General features: G+C 49.1%; 1 protein-coding gene and 1 non-coding gene across 4 annotated transcripts in view; both read right to left on the reverse strand.

Annotated features, from left to right (window-relative positions):
- Positions 1-23,172, reverse strand: part of TRAPPC1 (trafficking protein particle complex subunit 1) — a 28,987-nt gene that overhangs the window by 2,715 nt on the left and 3,100 nt on the right. Inside the window, exons 1-4 of one of the 3 annotated variants that reach the window (XM_068274017.1) lie at positions 22,509-22,631; positions 20,087-20,185; positions 15,336-15,406; positions 11,596-11,734 (exon numbers count right to left, since the gene is read on the reverse strand). In XM_068274017.1, the coding sequence (XP_068130118.1) occupies positions 11,596-11,734; positions 15,336-15,406; positions 20,087-20,185; positions 22,509-22,535 (336 nt within the window). In that variant the 5' untranslated portion in view covers positions 22,536-22,631. Of the gene's footprint in view, positions 1-11,595; positions 11,735-15,335; positions 15,407-20,086; positions 20,186-21,539; positions 21,823-22,508; positions 22,632-23,172 lie in introns of those variants that run through there. The other 2 variants (XM_068274018.1, XM_068274019.1) reach the window with 2 other exon arrangements.
- Positions 3,757-3,830, reverse strand: TRNAT-AGU (transfer RNA threonine (anticodon AGU)). The gene has a single exon. It is a non-coding gene; the product is annotated as a tRNA-Thr (tRNA).

A 23,172-nucleotide genomic window follows, 5' to 3' on the forward strand; every position in this document is an offset into this window, starting at 1 on the left:
TTAGAGATGCAGGGGAGGTGGAAGGGGGGACTGCAGGTGGAAGTACCGGGTGGGGCAGTTGGGAAGCGCTGCAGGCAGGAGTGCAGGGTGGAGGGGAGACTGCAGGCAGTAGTATCGGGGGGGGGGGGGGGGGGGGTGGAGAGGCGGTTGGGAGAAACTGCAGGGTGGAGGGGAGGATGAAGGCGGAAGTATGGGGGGTTCAGGACTGCAGGCAGGAGTGCAGGGTGGAGGGGAGACTGCAGGTGGCAGTGCAGAGGGGGAGGGGGGACTGCAGACAGAAGTTCATGGGGGAGGGGGGGGGACCTCAGGCAGGAGTACAGGGAGACTGCAGGCTGAAGTGCAGGGAGAGGGAGTGAGCGGCAGACAGAAGTGCAGGGGGAGGGAGGGACCTCAGGCAGGAGTACAGGGAAACTGCAGGCTGAAGTGCAGGGAGAGGGAGTGGGCGGCAGACAGAAGTGCAGGGGGAGGGGGGGACCTCAGGCAGGAGTACAGGGAGACTGCAGGCTGAAGTGCAGGGAGAGGGAGTGGGCGGCAGACAGAAGTGCAGGGGGAGGGGGGGACCTCAGGCAGGAGTACAGGGAGACTGCAGGCTGAAGTGCAGGGAGAGGGAGTGGGCGGCAGACAGAAGTGCAAGGGGAGGGGGGGACCTCAGGCAGGAGTACAGGGAGACTGCAGGCTGAAGTGCAGGGAGAGGGAGTGAGCGGCAGACAGAAGTGCAGGGGGAGGGGGGGACCTCAGGCAGGAGTACAGGGAAACTGCAGGCTGAAGTGCAGGGAGAGGGAGTGGGCGGCAGACAGAAGTGCAGGGGGAGGGGGGGACCTCAGGCAGGAGTACAGGGAGACTGCAGGCTGAAGTGCAGGGAGAGGGAGTGGGCGGCAGACAGAAGTGCAGGGGGAGGGGGGGACCTCAGGCAGGAGTACAGGGAGACTGCAGGCTGAAGTGCAGGGAGAGGGACTGGGCGGCAGACAGAAGTGCAAGGGGAGGGGGGGACCTCAGGCAGGAGTACAGGGAGACTGCAGGCTGAAGTGCAGGGAGAGGGAGTGAGCGGCAGACAGAAGTGCAGGGGGAGGGGGGGACCTCAGGCAGGAGTACAGGGAGACTGCAGGCTGAAGTGCAGGGAGAGGGAGTGGGCGGCAGACAGAAGTGCAGGGGGAGGGGGGGACCTCAGGCAGGAGTACAGGGAGACTGCAGGCTGAAGTGCAGGGAGAGGGAGTGGGCGGCAGACAGAAGTGCAAGGGGAGGGGGGGACCTCAGGCAGGAGTACAGGGAGACTGCAGGCTGAAGTGCAGGGAGAGGGGGTGGGCGGCAGACAGAAGTGCAGGGGGAGGGGGGGACCTCAGGCAGGAGTACAGGGAGACTGCAGGCTGAAGTGCAGGGAGAGGGAGTGGGCGGCAGACAGAAGTGCAGGGGGAGGGGGGGACCTCAGGCAGGAGTACAGGGAGTACTGCAGGCTGAAGTGCAGGGAGAGGGGGTGGGCGGCAGACAGAAGTGCAGGGGGAGGGGGGGACCTCAGGCAGGAGTACAGGGAGTACTGCAGGCTGAAGTGCAGGGAGAGGGAGTGGGCGGCAGACAGAAGTGCAGGGGGAGGGGGGGGGACCTCAGGCAGGAGTACAGGGAGACTGCAGGCTGAAGTGCAGGGAGAGGGAGTGAGCGGCAGACAGAAGTGCAGGGGGAGGGGGGGACCTCAGGCAGGAGTACAGGGAGACTGCAGGCTGAAGTGCAGGGAGAGGGAGTGGGCGGCAGACAGAAGTGCAAGGGGAGGGGGGGACCTCAGGCAGGAGTACAGGGAGTACTGCAGGCTGAAGTGCAGGGGAAGGGGGCAGGCTGCAGACAGAGGTGCATGGAGGAGGGGGGACCTCAGGCAGGAGTACAGGGAGACTGCAGGCTGAAGTGCAGGGAGAGGGAGTGAGCGGCAGACAGAAGTGCAGGGGGAGGGGGGGACCTCAGGCAGGAGTACAGGGAGACTGCAGGCTGAAGTGCAGGGAGAGGGAGTGAGCGGCAGACAGAAGTGCAGGGGGAGGGGGGGACCTCAGGCAGGAGTACAGGGAGACTGCAGGCTGAAGTGCAGGGAGAGGGAGTGGGCGGCAGACAGAAGTGCAAGGGGAGGGGGGGACCTCAGGCAGGAGTACAGGGAGACTGCAGGCTGAAGTGCAGGGAGAGGGGGTGGGCGGCAGACAGAAGTGCAGGGGGAGGGGGGGACCTCAGGCAGGAGTACAGGGAGACTGCAGGCTGAAGTGCAGGGAGAGGGAGTGGGCGGCAGACAGAAGTGCAGGGGGAGGGGGGGACCTCAGGCAGGAGTACAGGGAGACTGCAGGCTGAAGTGCAGGGAGAGGGAGTGGGCGGCAGACAGAAGTGCAGGGGGAGGGGGGGACCTCAGGCAGGAGTACAGGGAGACTGCAGGCTGAAGTGCAGGGAGAGGGAGTGGGTGGCAGACAGAAGTGCAAGGGGAGGGGGGGACCTCAGGCAGGAGTACAGGGAGTACTGCAGGCTGAAGTGCAGGGGAAGGGAGTGGGCGGCAGACAGAAGTGCAAGGGGAGGGGGGGACCTCAGGCAGGAGTACAGGGAGACTGCAGGCTGAAGTGCAGGGAGAGGGAGTGAGCGGCAGACAGAAGTGCAGGGGGAGGGGGGGACCTCAGGCAGGAGTACAGGGAGACTGCAGGCTGAAGTGCAGGGAGAGGGAGTGGGCGGCAGACAGAAGTGCAGGGGGAGGGGGGGACCTCAGGCAGGAGTACAGGGAGACTGCAGGCTGAAGTGCAGGGAGAGGGAGTGGGCGGCAGACAGAAGTGCAGGGGGAGGGGGGGACCTCAGGCAGGAGTACAGGGAGACTGCAGGCTGAAGTGCAGGGAGAGGGAGTGGGCGGCAGACAGAAGTGCAGGGGGAGGGGGGGACCTCAGGCAGGAGTACAGGGAGACTGCAGGCTGAAGTGCAGGGAGAGGGAGTGGGCGGCAGACAGAAGTGCAAGGGGAGGGGGGGACCTCAGGCAGGAGTACAGGGAGACTGCAGGCTGAAGTGCAGGGAGAGGGAGTGGGCGGCAGACAGAAGTGCAAGGGGAGGGGGGGACCTCAGGCAGGAGTACAGGGAGTACTGCAGGCTGAAGTGCAGGGGAAGGGGGCAGGCTGCAGACAGAGGTGCATGGAGGAGGGGGGACCTCAGGCAGGAGTACAGGGAGACTGCAGGCTGAAGTGCAGGGAGAGGGGGTGGGCGGCAGACAGAAGTGCAGGGGGAGGGGGGGACCTCAGGCAGGAGTACAGGGAGACTGCAGGCTGAAGTGCAGGGAGAGGGAGTGGGCGGCAGACAGAAGTGCAAGGGGAGGGGGGGACCTCAGGCAGGAGTACAGGGAGTACTGCAGGCTGAAGTGCAGGGAGAGGGAGTGGGCGGCAGACAGAAGTGCAGGGGGAGGGGGGGGGACCTCTGGCAGGAGTACAGGGAGACTGCAGGCTGAAGTGGCTTTGTACTGCAGCAGAGAGAGGTGTGTCAGATTGGATCTCTGCTAAGAAGTGGGGCAAAAGCCAGAGATGGTTACTGAGATGCCAGTATTCTGGCTTGCATGTAGCTTGGAATTCAGCCAGCTAAAATGAGCATGAAGCTCATATGATTGGCCCACTCACTACCAGGCTTCATACAATTTGCATGTGAGATGAAATAATTATGTCACGGGCTCTCTCTGGTGGTAAATAGTAATTATCAGGCAGGGATTGATCCCTCACAGCACCTTGCTGCTTGCTTACTTATACAATCCATTACAAAAACTACTGCAGGCACTGCTGAGATTCGAACTCAGGATCTCCTGTTTACTAGACAGGCGCTTTAACCAACTAAGCCACAGCGCCGCACACTGCAGCTGCCCAGCCCTCCTGCTTCTCCTGGCCGCCGCCTGTCCTGAGGCAGCACTATTGTCAGTCAGACAATGCTGAGAGCACAATCAGCACTCCTCACAGGACACACACAGCAGCCTGCAGCCAGCTCTGCTCTACAAACCAATGCTTTATACATCCTGTATATTTATACTGCATCTTCTGCATGGAAACTTGTCACAAATCATCAGTTTAAAATGAAGTCAAAACAGGAGGGGATGGATCATTAAAAAAAAGTGAGAGCATGAATTCTTTTTACACAATCCACAGGGATATTTTAAAGGGATACCATACAAAAAATAAAAATCTGTCGGCGCTGCTGCAATGAAAAGTTATTCACCTCCGGAGTCTTATCCCACGAAGCCGTCCCGAAGACCTCGCATCACTACACTTCCGTCGCTTGGCCCCGCCTCCCTCAATAAAACCGCCAAGCTATTTATGGCATTAAATTTTCAGGCGTTTTTTCTCGGAGAGAGGGGAGGTGGGGCCAAGCGGCGAAGGTGGGGTGATGCGGGGTCCTCAGGGCGGCTTCGTGGGACAAGACTCGGGAGGTAAATATAACTTTTCGTTACTGCAGCGCTGACGGATTTTGATTTTTTGTTTGGAGGTCCTCTTTAAAGAAACGCTGAAGTGAGTTAAATTTCTATTTTTAACTAGTATTTATGTAAAGCACTATAGGTAATGCTAAACCGCCTCATCCCCGCGGCAAAACGAGGGGTTTATACCCCCCAAATACCCTCTACAAAAACCACGACTTTCTTGGTCATGGATTTTGCTGCCTGAGGAGGCAGAGCTTTGAGCTGCAGCTCCGCCTCCATGCGTGTCAATCTGCCCACTGATCTCCGCCTCTCCCCACCCCTCCCTGTAAAGGCAGATTGAGAGGGGCGGGGAGAGGCGGCAATCAGCGGGGATTGACGCGCCAAGAGGCAGAGCTACAGCCATAAACTCTGCCTATATGAGGAAGCACTCCCCGGACAAAGCAGAGGGGATTTGGGGGGTTTAAACCCCTCGTTTTGCAGCGGGGATGCAGTGGTTTAGCATTACTTATAGTGCTTTACATAAATATTAGTTAAAAAACAAAATTTAGACTCACTTCAGTGTCTTTAAGTCCGTTAAAAAAAGCAGTTTTACTTTCCTGGACCTTCTACCGACCCCCTGCAGTTGGCCTGTGCCCGCACCGGTACGCTAGGATCCTCCGGTCCCGGCTTAGTTTCGCTTTCGGCCACTGCACTTACCTGGCCGCACACATACTCACCTGCACTCCCATCACCAGGAGCTTCCTGCGCAGGCACAGTACTAGCTCGCTTGCGCAGGAAGCTCCCGGAGCGTGAAAGAGGATGCGCATGGCCAGGGCCGCGCAGGTGCAGTGTCCGACGACAGGCTCAGTCGCTCGAACGCGAAACTGAACTGGGATCGGAGGATACTAGAGTACCAGCGTGGGCACAGGCCGACTGCAGGGAGCCGGTAGAAGGCCCAGGTAAGTAAAACTGTTTTTTTAAAAGAATTTTTTTTTAAAAGACTTAAGATTTCCTTTATAGAGGACCTTTAACCCGGGATTGAACTTTATCCTAATTAGTAGCGGATACCCCCTTTCCCATGAGAATTCTTTTCTCAAACGGATCATCAGGGGAGTCTGTACAGCTGATATTGTGGTGAAACCCCTCCCACAGTGTGATGTCATGACCGTGGTCCTGTCTGTAAACCTCGTTGCATTGTGGGAAATAATGGCTTTTACCAACTGCCAAGCAAGCAGTATCTCCCTCTGTGTATGGAACTCTCAGTAACTAACATTCAATACAGATCACCTGGCAGGACTAAAGAGGTCACCACCAGCCATACATTTCAGAATGTAAATGAGGGAAAGGAAAGATTTTACAATGAGCAAACACTAACTAAATAATCTATAAATTAATATTGTAAAAAAATAAGCAATTATATTTATTAGGTTATTTTCATTACAGTTCCTTTTTAAATACCAAGTCCCTAAAGTTTTTTTTTTACATTCTTAAGAGATGTTTTGTTTGAAATCTGCTTGTTTATGCATTAACCCGGTTGTTTGAAATGATGCTTGGAACCGGTCACAGGAAGTGGAAGCTTGTATTGTTTCTGCATATGCCTTCCTCAGTGTACATGAAATGGAAAGTCAGTCCCCCAAAAAGTTTGTCTTTCTTCCAAATATAATTTTCACAAGGAATGTGACTGGTTGCTATGGGTGACAAGTACTAATAATTTCCAAAAGAGTCCAGGTCAGAGGCAACAGTTTTATCAATCTCTGCAAAACTGTTGCATTCAGTTACTCCAAAAGGTGCCCACTTATAATACAATTCCCTGAACAATCGTTTGTTTCAGATCATTCATATGATCGATCGGAAACAATCATTGGAGACCACTAACGTACAAAAATCTCCTAACCAATCCAATCAGAATGGCGGGATTGATCTGAAAATGGAGATTTTGGTCCGCTAGTGGTCTCGAGTGATGGTTTACAAAAGATCAGAAACAACCGATCGTTCTGCAAATTGCAGCGTTATTGGACACTTAAAGATCTTCTGTTATTTTGCAATCAAGTTGTTTGACTCAGCTGCGGTGTTCTGGATCTGTTACTATTGAATAAAAATTGTACAAACTCTAAAAACAACAAATAACAATAGTTATTTTAACACAAACTGAGCAATGTCAATGAAAACATACACGCGCGCGCACACACACACACACTCACGCACACTGTACACACGCACACACCACACACACACTGTACACACGCACACACACTGTACACAAGCACACACACTGTACACAAGCGCACACACTGTACACAAGCGCACACACACACACACACACACACACACACACACACACACACCACACCACACACTGTACACACGCACGCACGCACGCGCGCACACACACACACACACACGCACACGCGCACACCACACACGCACACACCACACGCACACACACCACACACCACACGCACACACACACTTCCTCTGATCAGGAAGGGACTTCAAACATAATTTCCAAACTTTAGAGGAAATAAAGGAAGAAAACTGCAAGTACAGAAGGTGTTTTTATAATTGACTATATCTATACACACCTTCAATTTTTATTGGCCAATTTTACCACCTCCATGTAGTATGAAGGCCAACAGATATTAAATTCTGTGGACAGATTGTGTAAGTAAATTCTCAAACTAAATGGAAATGGTAAAGTGGGTCAGTCAAAATTGAAGGTGTGTTCCAGGCTTAAAGAGACACTGAAGCGGAAAAAAATTATGATATAATGAATTGGTTGTGTAGTACAGCTAAGAAATAAAGCATTATGAACAAAGACATAAGTCTAATACTTGTTTCCAGAACAGGAAAAGTTAAGAAACCCTAAGCTAGCTAACGGGTAGATATATTTTAGGTAACCCTCCAGGACAGGTGAACTACGAGATTTGACCCCTCCCAGGAAACAGGAAACATCCACTTGGTCTCTCTATAAGTTTAGACCCACCGCAGGTGTCCGGCAGTATGTATACAAGAAACCCTGAACATGGTCTATACTGCAGACTACCCTTAACATACATTGCATCTATACATATATACAGTATATAATAATTTTTAGAAATGGGTGGGTTCCCAACCTGTCCTGGAGGGTTACCTAAAATATATCTACCCGTTAGCTAGCTTAGGGTTTTTCCAGTAACCCTCCAGGACAGGTGAACTACGAGATGATGAGCAAGAAATAACATCACCAACCTTAGGGCGGGCTGAACGCTTGCAGGACTTTCCTTCCAAATTCCTGATCTTTTGCAGTCATCCGATCCAACTTGTAGTGGCGAATGAAAGTATTGATGTTCTTCCATGTCGCCGCTTTGCATATTTCCAAGGCAGACACTCCAGCTCTGAAGGCCCAAGTCGTAGCCGTTGCCCTAGTAGAATGAGCTTTGAGTTCATCTGGTAATTGTAAGTTCATGTTTTTGTAAGCCTCCACTATACATAGATGAATCCATCTAGCAATAGTCTTCTTTGAAGCTCTCTGGCCTATCATTTTGCCTGAAAAATTAACAAACAAACTTTCTGATTTCCTGATATCTTTTACTTTCTTCAGATATTGAATCAGATTTTTCCTGACATCCAATGTGCTCCATTTCTCTTCTTTTTCATTCCCAGGATTCATATAAAAGGAGGGTAATATAATTTCTTGACATCTATGAAACCGATCACTCACTTTTGGCAGAAATTCCTCACTTGTTCTGAGTACTACTCTATCATCATGTATTGTACAGAAAGGTTCTCTACATGATAAAGCCTCTAGTTCGCTTATCCTTCTTGCAGACGTTATGGCTATCAAGAATACTGTTCTGATTGTAATCAGTCTTAAGTGTAAGTCTTCTAATGGCACAAACGGAACAACTGTTAGTGCTTTCAGCACCGTCGATAAATCCCATTTGGGAAAGGATCTCACCCGGACCGGTCTTTTCCGCTCGACCGACTTCAAAAATCTTATCACCAACGGATGATTCGCCAACCGTTTATCTAAAAAAACCGATAATGCCGACACCTGAACCCTAATCGTACTTATGGCTAGGCCATTGTCCACACCATTTTGTAAAAATTCTAATACCGTACCAATTTCAGAAGAGTTAAACTTAGACTGTTGCAACCACTGATTATACGTCTTCCAATATTTTTCATAAATTTTCCGTGTATTTAATTTCCGACTGTCCAACAGAGTTTCTATCACTCTATTTGACAGTCCTTTTGCCCTGAGAATTGCCCTCTCACTAACCAAGCCGAGAGATTCCAGGTTATTCCCTGTGGAACATTCTCGCCTTGAACTGTAATTAGATTGTCCATCATCGGTAACTGTATCGGTCCTGCCGTTTTTATCTTCAACAGCAGAGGAAACCAGGACCGTTTTTCCCAATGTGGTGCTATTAGAATAATTGAAACTTTTGAATTCATTATCTTCCTGAGAACCAGAGGCAGAATGTTCAGGGGAGGAAAGGCGTACGCAAGTCTGAACTCCCATGTTTGCGCCAGAGCATCCACCGCTGCTGGATGATCCAACGCATTCAGTGAGAAGAACACTTCGCACTTCGCATTTCCTCTGTTTGCAAACAGGTCTACCTCTGGGACTCCCCAGATCTGTGTCAGCCATCTGAATACCTCTATATTCAATGTCCACTCCACATTTGACATTTGATTTCGACTGAGAAAATCCGCAAGATTGTTCAATGAGCCCTTCAAGTGAACTGCTGTGAATGATTTCAAATTGCTCTCCGCCAATTCCAGAATCTCTATTGACAGATGCAGTAACTTTAACGATTTCGTTCCTCCTTGTCGATTCATATAAGCTACCACTGTAGCATTGTCCGTTCTCAGCTGTACATGCTGATTCTTTATTAGATGCATTGCTGCAATCATTGCCAGTTTTACTGCCAGCATTTCTCTGTAATTTGAAGATTGAGTTTTTGTATGCTGATTCCAGAGACCCTGCACTTTGAACTCTTTTACGTGGGCCCCCCAACCTGACATGCTTGCCTAAACTCAGGCACCTCATTAGACCCTGCGGCATTTGTAAGAACCACTGCTGGTGCTGAAATATTGGTTTCCACATTAACTGGTACAGGTGTATTATCTTGAACCACATTCACAACAGGTGCTTGCGTAACAGATACAGCCATTGCCTCTCTAAAAGCCTTAATAGATTCAGCCATTTCAGTCCTCATTGTACTCATTAAATATTTGTATGAAGTGGCAGACTCTTGATTCAATACAGTAATTATGCATGCCTGACATAAGGTTTTTGTCCATGTCTGGGACAATTTAACATTACATGTAGGGCAACGTTTAGACCTGGGCCTGTCAGATTTATCAGTAGCATTACTCTGAAATAAAGCAGACAACAGAAAAAAACCCAGTCAAACAAAAACAGACACTTTTTTGCAACAGCAATACATTGTCACAACAGCTGATACAAGCTGTAACAGTTCCACCAAACCAGCATGAATCTCACCGCTCCTGCGTCAGTTTTGGCCTGGTCTGCCTCAGGTTTGTCAGCCTTAGCGTCCCTCTTGGCCTCCTGCCTTGGTTCGCTGGCCTCCTGAGCGGCGTCCATCTCTCACAGTATTCCCGCGTTTGTGAGAGTGAGACGCCGAGACGCTGTAGCTCTTCCTTCCTGGCGGGCGGAAGTGACGTCACGGCGGCGGCGGAAGTACCCGCGCCGCCATCTTGGTTGAGGGAAGCATGCGCACAGCCTCTGCCTACCGCTCCGCCTCCCTCTACGTCCAGCAACCGTGCCAGTAGCCTCTGCCAAAGAGCGTCTTCGCTACAGCCTTCCCCCTGACGCCATTAAGCACGCATCCTGAGCGTGTGAGGGAGGTAAGCCGCTGGACTCCATTCGCTGTTTAGTATACAGCAGCAGCATCTCAGCAGCATGCCCAAAAGCCCTTAGCCACCCAGGCTCTCCAGGACTCGGACACCTACAGAGAGACCTGTTCCAGGGAACAGGAAACATCCATACTGCCGGACACCTGCGGTGGGTCTAAACTTATAGAGAGACCAAGTGGATGTTTCTTGTTTCCTGGGAGGGGTCAAATCTCGTAGTTCACCTGTCCTGGAGGGTTACTGGAAAAACTTCAGTTATCTATACAAATAGCCATTGAGCTCCACGACTTTGAAAGTCGCAGAGAGCTCTGACTTCTGATTAGGTTATCACAACTGTATTGTGTTTTTCTTTTGCAGAGAACAGTTCAGGACAGGTCAAAAGTTCACTGCCTGATCTGTAAAAAACATTTAGAATGCTGAGTAGTGTGTAAACTGCAAATATTAGAGAATGATACAATGTTGTATATAAAAAAAAAAAACCTAGATAACTGAAAATAAAAATATGAGAATATTTTTTTTGCTACCAATGTTCTAGTAATTACCCCTACTACACAACAAATTCATGATGTCATAATTTTTTTTTTGCGTCAGTGTCTTTTTAAAGTGGTTTGAAAGTCAGCATTTCTACTTTGCTCTACAAGATTGCTCACATCTCTAAAGCTACTGTCCCAGACATTTTTTTTAGCAGAACATCACTGAAATGGTTAAACAAAAGCACTTTGTCCTGCTGTTCAGCTTCAAATCCGTATCCAAACTGGAGATAACAGTATCTTTGTTTACATTCCAATGTTGATACATTTGTCTGTAAAAACACTTTCTGGGAAGCGGTCTCTGCTTCAGGCACACAAACAGCTCAGAACAACTCAGGTCATCTGACGAAGGCGTAGAACGCCGAAACCCGTCATGGTGCAGGACATCTCGTGCATTTCTCACACTCAGATCCATAATAATAATGATCTTCTGTACAGCATACAGAGACACTCACCGTGCTGTATATCTGGTGCAGGACATCTCGTGCATTTCTCACACTCAGATCCATAATAATAATGATCTTCTGTACAGCATACTGAGACACTCACCGTGCTGTATATCTGGTGCAGGACATCTCGTGCATTTCCCACACTCAGATCATTGTTCATAATCATCTTCTGTACAGCATACAGAGACACTCACCGTGCTGTAGATCTGGTGCAGGACATCTCGTGCATTTCCCACACTCAGATCATTGTTCATAATCATCTTCTGTACAGCATAAAGAGACACTCACCGTGCTGTAGATCTGGTGCAGGACATCTCGTGCATTTCCCACATTCAGATCTGCATTCATAATCATCTTCTGTACAGCATACAGAGACACTCACCGTGCTGTAGATCTGGTGCAGGACATCTCGTGCATTTCCCACACTCAGATCAGTGTTCATAATCATCTTCAGGCCGCTCGGGGTCTCGTAGTAATGCAGCTTGTACTTGCTGGTCTGGAAGGAGAGAAAGCCATCTTTCCTGCACAATGTGGTTAAGGTATATGACACTGTGTAACATTTTACTGCCACCCTATCCTATCCATGGGCTGCTACCACCATCTATCAAGGCTTATTTATAAAGTGTGCCACAGTGCTGACCTTAGGTCCGGTTCATACTGGGATGGATGGAAAACTGATACGTGGTACAGTTTTTGAAAGGCATCAGTTTTCCATCCATGACCCTCCATCCGTCGACCTCGAAAAATCGCATCAGTCCTAAACTTGCGGTCCGTTCGCTAGAACGTGCTGTACGGATATGTTCGAACAGACCGTTGTGAATGGATCCATTGGTTAACATTGGATCTGTCTGCATCCATTCTATTACGGTCCTCTAAACCAGGGCTGTGGAGTCAGAGCAATTTTTGGATACCTGGAATCGGAGGTTTCATAAACTGAGTTGTTGGAGTTGGAAGATTTTTGAACCGGCACCCCAGCCCTGCACTAAACCTTCTGTTTTTTAGGTGAATGTAAACCAGGCCTTACAGGGATGCAACAGGTCATTTAATATGAATATATACTACCAATCTGACTTTTGTTCCTTCTTTCTCTCTATGAACCCTTGCACACATGATAGAAGTTATTTAAAATAAACGGTGAACAGCAGATCCCTCAATTATCATCCTCAAAAAAGGTTGCAAATGACAGTGAAACAGGATGATATATGACAGTTCTAGGGCAGGGTTTACCAATTATGGTCATTTACCATCCTTTTGATTGTAAGCTCTCACACTTGTGTGCCTTAGAATGTGTTACACATTTTATTCAATGTGCTACTTTTGTCACCGTCATTACCAACTCTGCATTTTGTACCAATACCGTATTTTGCAGTGTTCTCCCCAGGCTCAAACAGGTGGGCGGGCCGCCCAGGTAAGATCAATTACCGCCCGGCTGCTTTCCTGGCTGTTATCACCCCCCCTGCCCGATTGTCAGGGTGCGCCGGGCTCGCTTGAAAAAAAAACATGCAGCGCTGTTCTGAAGCCAGTCCCTGTACTGCTCCGCTCTGTGCATGAGATCTCGCGCTTCCTGCCGAGCTCGTGCCTTCATTGGCTCAGCGGCAGTTTGAGGCTGAGCCAATGAAGGCACGAGCTCGGCAGGAAGCGCAAGATCTCATGCACAGAGCGGAGCAGTACAGGGACTGGCTTCAGAACAGCGCTGCTTGTTTTTTTTTCAAGCGAGCACGGCGCACCCGGACAATCGGGCAGGGAGGGGGGTGATGACAGCCACGATAGTGCGACTGTGCGAGGCTCAGCCGTCAGTCTGCACTCTGCAGAGGCGCGCGATACAGGCTGCCTCTGCGTGCACGGACACTGACTGTCTGTGCAAGCTACAGTATGCGCGGTTTCATACGGCGGCTGTCGGCTGAACGTGTTATTTCACACATGCATGATATTACTGGCGAGCGGCGTTTGGGGGGATAGTTGCGGGTCGCATGGAATTGCAGACAGTGTGAGGGGTCATATATAATCACTACCCCCCCCCCCCCCCCGTAATATCACGCATATGAAATAATTAAAAGAAAAAAAAAATACACAAAGAGGGGGGGGGGGGGGTGGGAAGTCTTCTACAAGGTTGATTCATCAAAGGATATAGCACGAGTAACAGGGGGTAATCAATAAATCAATGCAACTTAATTTTGTTTCTACCGCACACTACGTGCGATAGTGTGCATAACTAAGCGACAACCGCAGCTTACAAAAGCCACGTGGTAGTGATGTATCGCTACTGCGATACTTCACTAGCTCAGCTGCTACCATATTAAAGGGATACTGTAGGGGGGTCGGGGGAAAATGAGTTGAACTTACCTGGAGCTTCTAATGGTCCCCCGCAGACATCCTGTGCCCACGTAGCCACTCACCGATGCTCCGGCCCCGCCTCCCGTTCACTTCTGGAATTTCTGACTTTAAAGTCTGAAAACCACTGCGCCTGCGTTGCCGTGTCCTCGCTGCCCCTGATGTCACCAGGAGCATACTGCACAGGCCCAGTATGGTCTGCGACTGCGCAGTACACTCCTGGTGACATCGGCGGGACCGAGAACACGGCAACGCAGGCGCAGTGGTTTTCAGACTTTAAAGTCTGAAATTCCAAAAGTGAACCAGAGGCGGGGCCGGAGCATCGGTGAGTGGCTGCGCGGGCACAGGATGTCTGCGGGGGACCATTAAAAGCCCCGGGTAAGTTCAACTCTTTTTCCCCCCGACACCCTACAGTATTTCTTTAAGTAACATCACTACCGTGCAGCTTTTGCAAGCAGCGGCTGTTGCTTAGTTATGCACACTACCACAAGTGTCTGTAGCGTGCAGGGAAACAAACTAATTAGTGCTGATTTATTAGCGCAACCAACAGGAGGATGCTTGCGCTATTTCCTTTGATGAATCAACCCCAAGGAGTCATATTCAGTGTTCTCCACAGGCTCAATTTTAGTGACTACCTGGCGATCATTGGCTCGCCTTCTCATCCGCTTCTTACGCTGTAAGCAGAGTTGCACAGAGAAGTGCCGAACCTGCGTTCTCCCCCACCCGGCTACTTTTTCATGCCACCCGGCTGGAAAAAAATTCTGGGGAGAACACTGTTTTGTATATTGGTGTATATCATTGTCTGTATTATTATGCACCCCATGTCTTTTTCTTACTTTGTACAGCGCCACGGAATAGGTTGGTGCTTTATAAATCAATAATAATAATAATTTACTGGCAAACAGCTGATTTACATTGACGTTTGTTTATTAGGTGACTATAAGGAGAAGATTAACTGCTTTTATTTGGATCCCAAATCACATCAGAGGCACTCTTTAAAGAAAACCTGTAACATAAAAAAGTGCCCCCGGGGGGGAGGTACTTACTTGGTAGGGGGAAGCCTCTGGATCATATCGAGGCTTCCCCAATCCTCCTCCGACCTACAGGGGTCTTGCAGGGCCCCCCGAACGGCGGCCATGTAAATAGTTACCTTCCCACGCTGGAGCCGGGGACTGTAAATATTGCAGGCGCTTCTGCGTCTGCTCAATAGCTTGACAAATTGTTGGCTGTGGCTTCGGAGGGGCACAGCGAAACCCCCGTGGGATACAGGAGGGCGGGGGAAGCCTCGATGGGATCCGGAGGCTTCCCCCTCTCGAGGTAAGTACCCCCCAGGGGCACTTATTTTTTGCTACAGAGTCTCTTTAAAGGATACCAGTAACCACCCAGAAAAGAAAAAGTTACATTCTCACCTAAGAAGAGAGAAGGCTCTACAGGCTTCATTCAGCTTAATGTGACGGAGCGCTTGTTAAAAAGAAGGGGCGGCCGCTATGCACACCTTACACACCAGAGCGCGTTGTAATGTAAGGTGTGTATCTTCCTGAATTACGCACGGTGCTTACATAGCAACACGCGTAACGGTACATTCGGGGGGTCCTGTGAACTATCGCAACCACAATACTTCACTAGTGGCCGCTACTATGTTAATTAACAGTTACTACTACTTCATGTTACTGTATGGCTACTTTTTCATGCCACCCAGCTGGACATTTGTTTGGGGGGAAAGTATACCCGATGCATAATGTAAGGTGCAAACTCCAGGGATTCAGGCAGGTGAATTCACAACAAGGATACATGTCCACCGGGCTCATCTTACTGACGAAGGAGCGGATGGAAAACAGCATGCCGTACATCAGCTTAAACTCCTGCAGGAAGAGGAAGGCAGAACTGATAAGAGACATGGAGGAGCTAAGAGAGAGTGGCAGTACAGGGAGGAAGAAGACAATAAGACAATAAACATATAAAGAAAATGTAAAGAGAAAAAACAAGGGTATTAAGGATAATGAGAGATAATAATAATGGTGATGCACAGAGAAGAGAGACAGAGAAGTGACAGAGGGGGGACTGTAAGAGGTTGAGGAGCAGGTGAGAAGAGAGGCATCAGGATCAGTGACATGGAAGAGGAGAAGGAAGGGTGATGCATAGGATAGGAGAGACAGTCTAAGTCACAATGGCTCTATTGGGTGTGTTTGATATTGTGACTACCGATGTACCCTCAGCCAATGTCCCCACAAGCCCATGTGCAGTTTATAAAGGCTCACCTCTCTGCTGGTGCGTCTCATTGCCTTCTCCTGTGTCACAGCGAGTACCTATACCGCATCACACTGGCACATAAAGTGACGTCCTTCAGTCACCGGTGTCAGGTGGTACAGGCACTCATGGTGATGCCGGAGACGGGAAGCGACCAGAAGTCACACCAGCGAAGGGGTGGGTCTTTAACACTGGGCACAGGGGGGTTGGAAATTGGTGTGCAGTGCATTGGCAGGCAATAGATCCCTCTCTGATCCAATTTGAACAGAGGGATCTAGCTAGCGTATGTAAGTATACAGGGAGTGCAGAATTATTAGGCAAGTGGTATTTTTGAGGAATAATTTTATTATTGAACAACAACCATGTTCTCAATGAACCCAAAAAACTCATTAATATCAAAGCTGAATATTTTTGAAAGTAGTTTTTAGTTTTAGCTATTTTAGGGGGATATCTGTGTGTGCAGGTGACTACTACTGTGCATAATTATTAGGCTACTTAACAAAAAAACAAATATATACCCATTTCAATTATTTATTTTTACCAGTGAAACCAATATAACATCTCAACATCCACAAATATACATTTCTGACATTCAAAAACAAAACAAAAACAAATCAGTGACCAATATAGCCACCTTTCTTTGCAAGGACACTCAAAAGCCTGCCATCCATGGATTCTGTCAGTGTTTTGATCTGTTCACCATCAACATTGCGTGCAGCAGCAACCACAGCCTCCCAGACACTGTTCAGAGAGGTGTACTGGTTTCCTCCTTGTAAATCTCACATTTTATGATGGACTACAGGTTCTCAATGGGGTTCAGATCAGGTGAACAAAGAGGCCATGTCATTAGTTTTTCTTCTTTTATACCCTTTCTTGCCAGCCACGCTGTGGAGTACTTGGACGCGTGTGATGGAGCAGTGTCCTGCATGAAAATCATGTTTTTTTTGAAGGATGCAGACTTCTTCCTGTACCACTGCTTGAAGAAGGTGTCTTCCAGAAACTGTCAGTAGGACTAGGAGTTGAGCTTGACTCCATCCTCAACCCGAAAAGGCCCCACAAGCTCATCTTTGATGATACTAGCCCAAACCAGTACTCCACCTCCACCTTGCTGGCGTCTGAGTCGGACTGGAGCTCTCTGCCCTTTACCAATCCAGACACGGGCCCATCCATCTGGCCCATCAAGACTCACTCTCATTTCATCAGTCCATAAAACCTTAGAAAAATCAGTCTTGAGATATTTCTTGGCCCAGTCTTGACGTTTCAGCTTGTGTGTCTTGTTCAGTGGTGGTCGTCTTTCAGCCTTTCTTACCTTGGCCATGTCTCTGAGTATTGCACACCTTGTGCTTTTGGGCACTCCAGTGATGTTGCAGCTCTGAAATATGGCCAAACTGGTGGCAAGTGGCATCTTGGCAGCTGCACGCTTGACTTTTCTCAGTTCATGGGCAGTTATTTTGCGCCTTGGTTTTTCCACACGCTTCTTGCGACCCTGTTGACTATTTTGGATGAAACGCTTGATTGTTCGATGATCACGCTTCAGAAGCTTTACATTTTTAAGAGTGCTGCATCCCTTTGCAAGATATCTGTAACGATTGTGGAACTTTTTCCGTGATCAGCGCACAACGCGTGCGCTGACACGGCGGAAATCCTCCACAAGCGTATATTTGCAGGCACCCAGCAAAAGGTGCTACGCACCTGTAGAGGGAAATTCCTGTCGGCAGATGGCGCTGAGGAGTGCAGAGGAACCAATCCTCTGTACCTCCACAAATGCCAGACAGGAATTGTACGAAGCGCAGAACGCAATCGCAAGAGAGGCGATTGCGAATGAGAACGAGCAAAGGGACAGGTTGTATGTGTGTGCGCCAATCCAGTCGCCACCCCGCGACCGCGCACACACAACCTCAGATATGAAATAGGAACGCGATCGCGAGAGGTGCGATCGCCAGACGTGACACAAGGCAGAACAGGACAGAATACGAGGTTAGCAAAGGCACAGCAAATAATACAATGAGGAGATACGGAAAATAACAAACGCTAGCTAACCATGAACACCGCACTCATTCGCAACAGTGCACGCGGTTATGCGCGGTCTCCACGTGTTAAGCACAATAGAGACAAGCACGGATAACTAACCATTAACAGACAAACATGAAACAGAGGACGCGAGCGCTTGCTTAACGGTTACCTCACCGAGCCTCCAGCAAGCGTAGCAGACAAGACAGACACACGAAAACAGGGACAAGCGAGAGATAGGATCCACAGCGCTAGCGAAAAGTGGCCAGCGCGATCCCAGAAGACAGAACAGAAGGATCCCCAGCGCTAGCGAAAAGTGGCTAGCGCGATCCCAGGAGACAGAACAGAAGGATCCCCAGCGCTAGCGAAAAGTGGCTAGCGCGATCCCAGGAGACAGAACAGAAGGATCCCCAGCGCTAGCGAAAAGTAGCTAGCGCGATCCCAGGAGACAGAACAGAAGAGATAGCTGGTAGCAACCGCTGCACCAGCTATACTCCAAGAACAGAGATCAGAACCATTTCCTGTCGACCACCATAGGGACAGGACAATGGCTACAGGCAAGACAAGACAGAACAGGCAATACAGATAATACAACCTGACTGGGCTAGAAGGGGAGCCTAAAGCAACCCCCAGGAATTAACTATACTAGATAGCAATGGCTGACACTCCAGCAGTGTCCTTTAGGAACAGACCATGGAAGGGAAATGACCAGCAAAGCCTTCTGGGAAACATAAAGCTCTTATAGTGCCAGTCATCAAAGAAGGTAGGTAGAGGATTTGCATAACGAATGTATGCAAATTCCCCAGCAAGAGAACAGACCAGAAACTTGCAATGGAAAGACAGGTCTCTGTTCCAGAGACTTGCAGCCCACAGACTAGAGGAATGGATAAACAGCTGTCTGCCTGTGCAGCCAGCTGAGCGGATCATCACAATATCTCACTATTTTTGACTTTTCTGAGCCTGTCAAGTCCTTCTTTTGACCCATTTTGCCAAAGGAAAGGAAGTTGCCTAATAATTATGCACACCTGATATAGGGTGTTGATGTCATTAGACCACACCCCTTCTCATTACAGAGATGCACATCACCTAATATGCTTAATTGGTAGTAGGTTTTCGAGCCTATACAGCTTGGAGTAAGAGAACATGCATAAAGAGGATGATGTGGTCAAAATGCTCATTTGCCTAATAATTCTGCACTCCCTGTACGCCACCGGTGAGCTGAGCACAGGGTGAGCTCAATGACGGCTTTCCCTGCTGCCGCTCTAATTCCCTCAGATCAGCAGCATCCATGAACTTGGTCACTCCCAGAGTGCACCTCAAAACCTTTGGAGCTTTCTATCATGCTGCCCCTACCCTTTGGAACTCCCTACAACACCCAGTAAAGACAGCCCCACCCCTGGAGGTATTCTTATCCAGACTGAAAGGCCACCTGCTTAGCCTAACATTTGCAGACTTTTTTTCTCTGTACCACAATTTACCAATCAACCAATTATTGGTCTGAGCCGTGCTTATGTGCTTTGCATGGTAGAAAAGCGCTTTACAAATGTTGCTTGTTGTGGTTGTTAACACGATGGGAATGTAGGATGGCAAGGAATATTAGAAAAGAGGAGAGACAGCAGCAGGGATAATAACAGAGGGGAAAAGATGAAGAGACAGCAGGGACATTTATAGAGATGGGGCAGGATTCACAGTTTTTTTTTTACCTGCTTTCATCTTATCTATGAAGGAGAGGTAGACCAGGGACATTGGCATAGGGGAATAGGAGGAAGGTAAGAGGGGCAGAGGAGAAGGGGCGAACAAACAGAGGAGAAGGGGTGATAAAGAAGAAGTAGACCAGGGACATTGAAGGGAGGAAGAAGGAGAAGGTAAGAGGGACAGAGGAGAAGACAAGACACAGAACATTTATATTGCGCTTTTCTCCTGGCTGGCTCAAAGCACCAGAACTGCAGCCACCAGGGTGTGCTCTATAGGCAGTAGAAGTGATAGGCAGTCTTGCCCAAGGTCTCCTACTGAATAGGTAGGAGAACAGGAAGAGCCCGAGATTCAAACCTTGGTCTCCTGTGTCAGAGGCAGAGCCCTTAACCAGTGCACTATCCAACTACCAGGAGGTAAGAGGGACAGTAGAGGAGGGGTGATGAAGAAGAGGTAGATGAGAGACAACAGAAGGGAGGAAAGGTACTAAAACAGAGAAAAACAGAGAGATAGCTCTGATACTGGCAGAGAGGGGGATGATGTAAATAGAGACACAAAGACACAGCACAGGAAGTAGAAGTCAGTGGGTTCACCTCATCTTTAGATATGCCAGCCTGCTTCCGACGATTCCACTCGCTGTAGTGCAGACAGGTGCCATTCCGGTCAAATATGTACAGGTTGTGAATAGTCATCTGAGGGAACAAGAGGAGAGGAACAGGAAGAAGAGACACTGATTATCTAGTTTCCAGCACTGCCTGTTCTGTCTAACAGTCCACTAACAACTCCCTCCACTCCCTGATACCACAGGGGGGCCACAAGGATCAGAAGTTAAAGTCAACATTGGGCAACAGTGTTCTCCCTAGAATTTTTTTCCAGCCGGGTGGCATGAAAAAGTAGCCGGGTGGGGCGAGATGAGAGAATGCAGGGCAGGCGCTTCTCTGCACAAGTCTGCTTACAACATAAAAGGAGGTGAGCTGATGACAGCCAGGTGCTCACCAAAACTAGCCAGGTGGAGCACCCGGCTAAAAGAGCCTGGGGAGAACACTGGGTCAAACTTGTTTCTTTATATAAACCTGAATTAACGAAGGTTGAACCACAACTTTGCACAGATATTATCAGATTTGGAAAGATAACAATTTAAGCCTGGTACACAACTTTAACTGGCCAATTTTACCACCTGTTGTATGAGGGCCAACAGATCTGTGTAGATACGCTCTCATACGACATCAAGGAGGTAAAATTGGTCAGTGATTCGGAGCAGTGCTTTTCAGCGCTGCTAGATTTGGGCGCAGCCGGCACCTCCATAGACTAGAATAGGAATTACTTGCATCAGGCTCTCAGTGAGTAACGTTGGGAGCCGAAGTTGCTTTTAAAACACAATGATTCGGCCTCCAGCAATCGCCGGAAGCCGAATTATTTCATCTCCCCACTATCCATGGCAGCCTGGAGGGGGAATAGTAATTAATACGGCCCGGACTTGTGCAGAAGCAGGATCAGCCATATACTGGCTGTATCCTGCGCCCAAGTCTCCCAGCGCCAATTTCATATGTATGCCAGTGATTGGAAATCAAAGGTGAAGGTGAAGGTAGAGGCCAAAAATCTGGCAAGTCAATTTTTGATCAAATCTATATCAAAATACTGGAAGTTGAGGCAAATGAAGGTATATACAAGCTCAGTTACAATGTAACACATGACTTGCAGGTCTAGTGCTGCGGCTGTATGTACCAGAATACATGTTAAGCCTCACAATGGGTTGTAAGAAAACTGAGAACTTTTGTGTAGAGTTAGGGCTCTGTCTTCCTCCCTATGCGCTGGGATGGTGGCTGCAACCCAATCTAGGAAGGCCTCAGGATTACCCACAGACTCCCCACTACTGAGGTAAGTATCTATCCTTTCTATCACTTTAAGATTGCATGAATGAGATGTGACCCAGCAAAGCAGCTGCAGCAAGCTGGGACATGTAGTTCTTCAGACTCCGTCATCACACACAGGAGAGTATAGAACAGAACAACACACAAAATATAAATACTAAGCCTGTCAGCTCACCTTGTCTTTTCCAGCGCTTCCTGCCCCAGGCCCCGCCCCTTCTCGCAATTACACCACTTCCTGCTCTCCAGAGGCTTTGCCAGGAGCAAAGATGGCGGCCGGAGCCTCATTTCATAAAGCCCAGGGGACTGGAACCCTCACCGCGCCTTTCGGGCTCCTCACAGGTCAGTGTAGCAGCCCCTCCCCGGGCACTCGGCGGCTAGCGGGCGCTGGTAAAGGCAGGCAGCGGGGAGAGGTGTACCAAGATGGCGGCGCGGGGGGCGGAGGTGCGCGGTTGCCATGGTGAGGCGGTTAGCGGCGGCTGCGCAGCAGAGTGACGTCACACGGCGGCCTTGGAAGCGGGTTTCAAAGAAGGAGAAGAGACGTTACAGCATTATTACCAGAGAGTAGAGATGGGAAGTTCGGATCTTTTCAATGATCCGGATGATTCGAATCGGATCATTGAAGAGATCCGGATCTTTGATCCGAATCTCGGATCATTTTACTACCGGAAGCATTCGGGGGTGAAATGAACAGCAGGACAGGTCTGTGGACAGGAGAAGGGGAGGGAGTGGACACACAGAGAAGGGGAGAAGATGGACAGAGGGCAGGGAGTGGACAGAGAAGGGAGGAGGGACGAGCAGAGAGCAGAAATGTTTGCACGTAATACCCACATGCTGCAAATCACATGCTTTACATATATTTCACCTATATGTTCATCTGTACACTTTGAAAGAAAAGGTCGCACAGTGAAAGAAAGCATTCCCAGAAGATAAGTGCAGCTGTTTAGTGCTGAGTGCAGGAGGATTATATTGCCTTTCAATCACACTGTCTGCAAAGTTACTGAGCTGTGCTGAGCCAAAAGCTTCCCATGTGATCACTGTGCACAACTACGGAACAGCCAGCCTATAATTGGCAGCACGTTATAGCCAGTATGTGTGCTCTACACATATCTGGCAGTGGCACCCATGTCCCCTCTCTCTCATCTACCTGTCTCCCTGCAAGGCTGCCTCCCATCCAACAGAGCGATCCCTGCTTCCAGGACCCCGCTGCCCGCTGAGAGGGGGCGTGTCGCTCCTGGCCCCGCCCCTTTTGCGATCCGAATCGTTCATTTTGATGATTCGGATGATCGACTCATAAAATAGATTCGGATCAAAGATCCGAATCGTTCATGATCCGGACAACACTACCAGAGAGAGAGAAGAGCCAGCCTGGTGAGTGCTGCTGTACAGACACATGGCTCCCAACTGTCCCTCTGTCCCCCTCATTTGTCCCTCTGTCCCCCTCATTTGACCCTCTTTCAGGACTTTGTACCTCTTTCTATGTAAATATATATATATATATATATATATATATATATATATATATATATTTCTTTACTAAAAATGTGTTTGACGCTAAACTTTATTCCCAACCTTTAAATTGATATATTACTAATTTTAAAATGTTAATATGAAGCAGGGTTGCCAACCCAATTTCTTATTTTTCCTGGACAAAATGGTCAAAAAATCTGGACACCCCAAGGTTTGGACGGACAGGGGGTGGAGTCAGGGGGCGGAGTCGGTAGCAGGCTTTTTTGGAAACTTCTTGTGGTTTACTAGAGATGGGAAGTTCGGATCTTTTCAATGATTCGGATGATTCGAATCGGATCATT

This window comes from Hyperolius riggenbachi, chromosome 3 (genome assembly GCF_040937935.1).
Source record: "Hyperolius riggenbachi isolate aHypRig1 chromosome 3, aHypRig1.pri, whole genome shotgun sequence".
NCBI classification, from domain to species: domain Eukaryota; kingdom Metazoa; phylum Chordata; class Amphibia; order Anura; family Hyperoliidae; genus Hyperolius; species Hyperolius riggenbachi.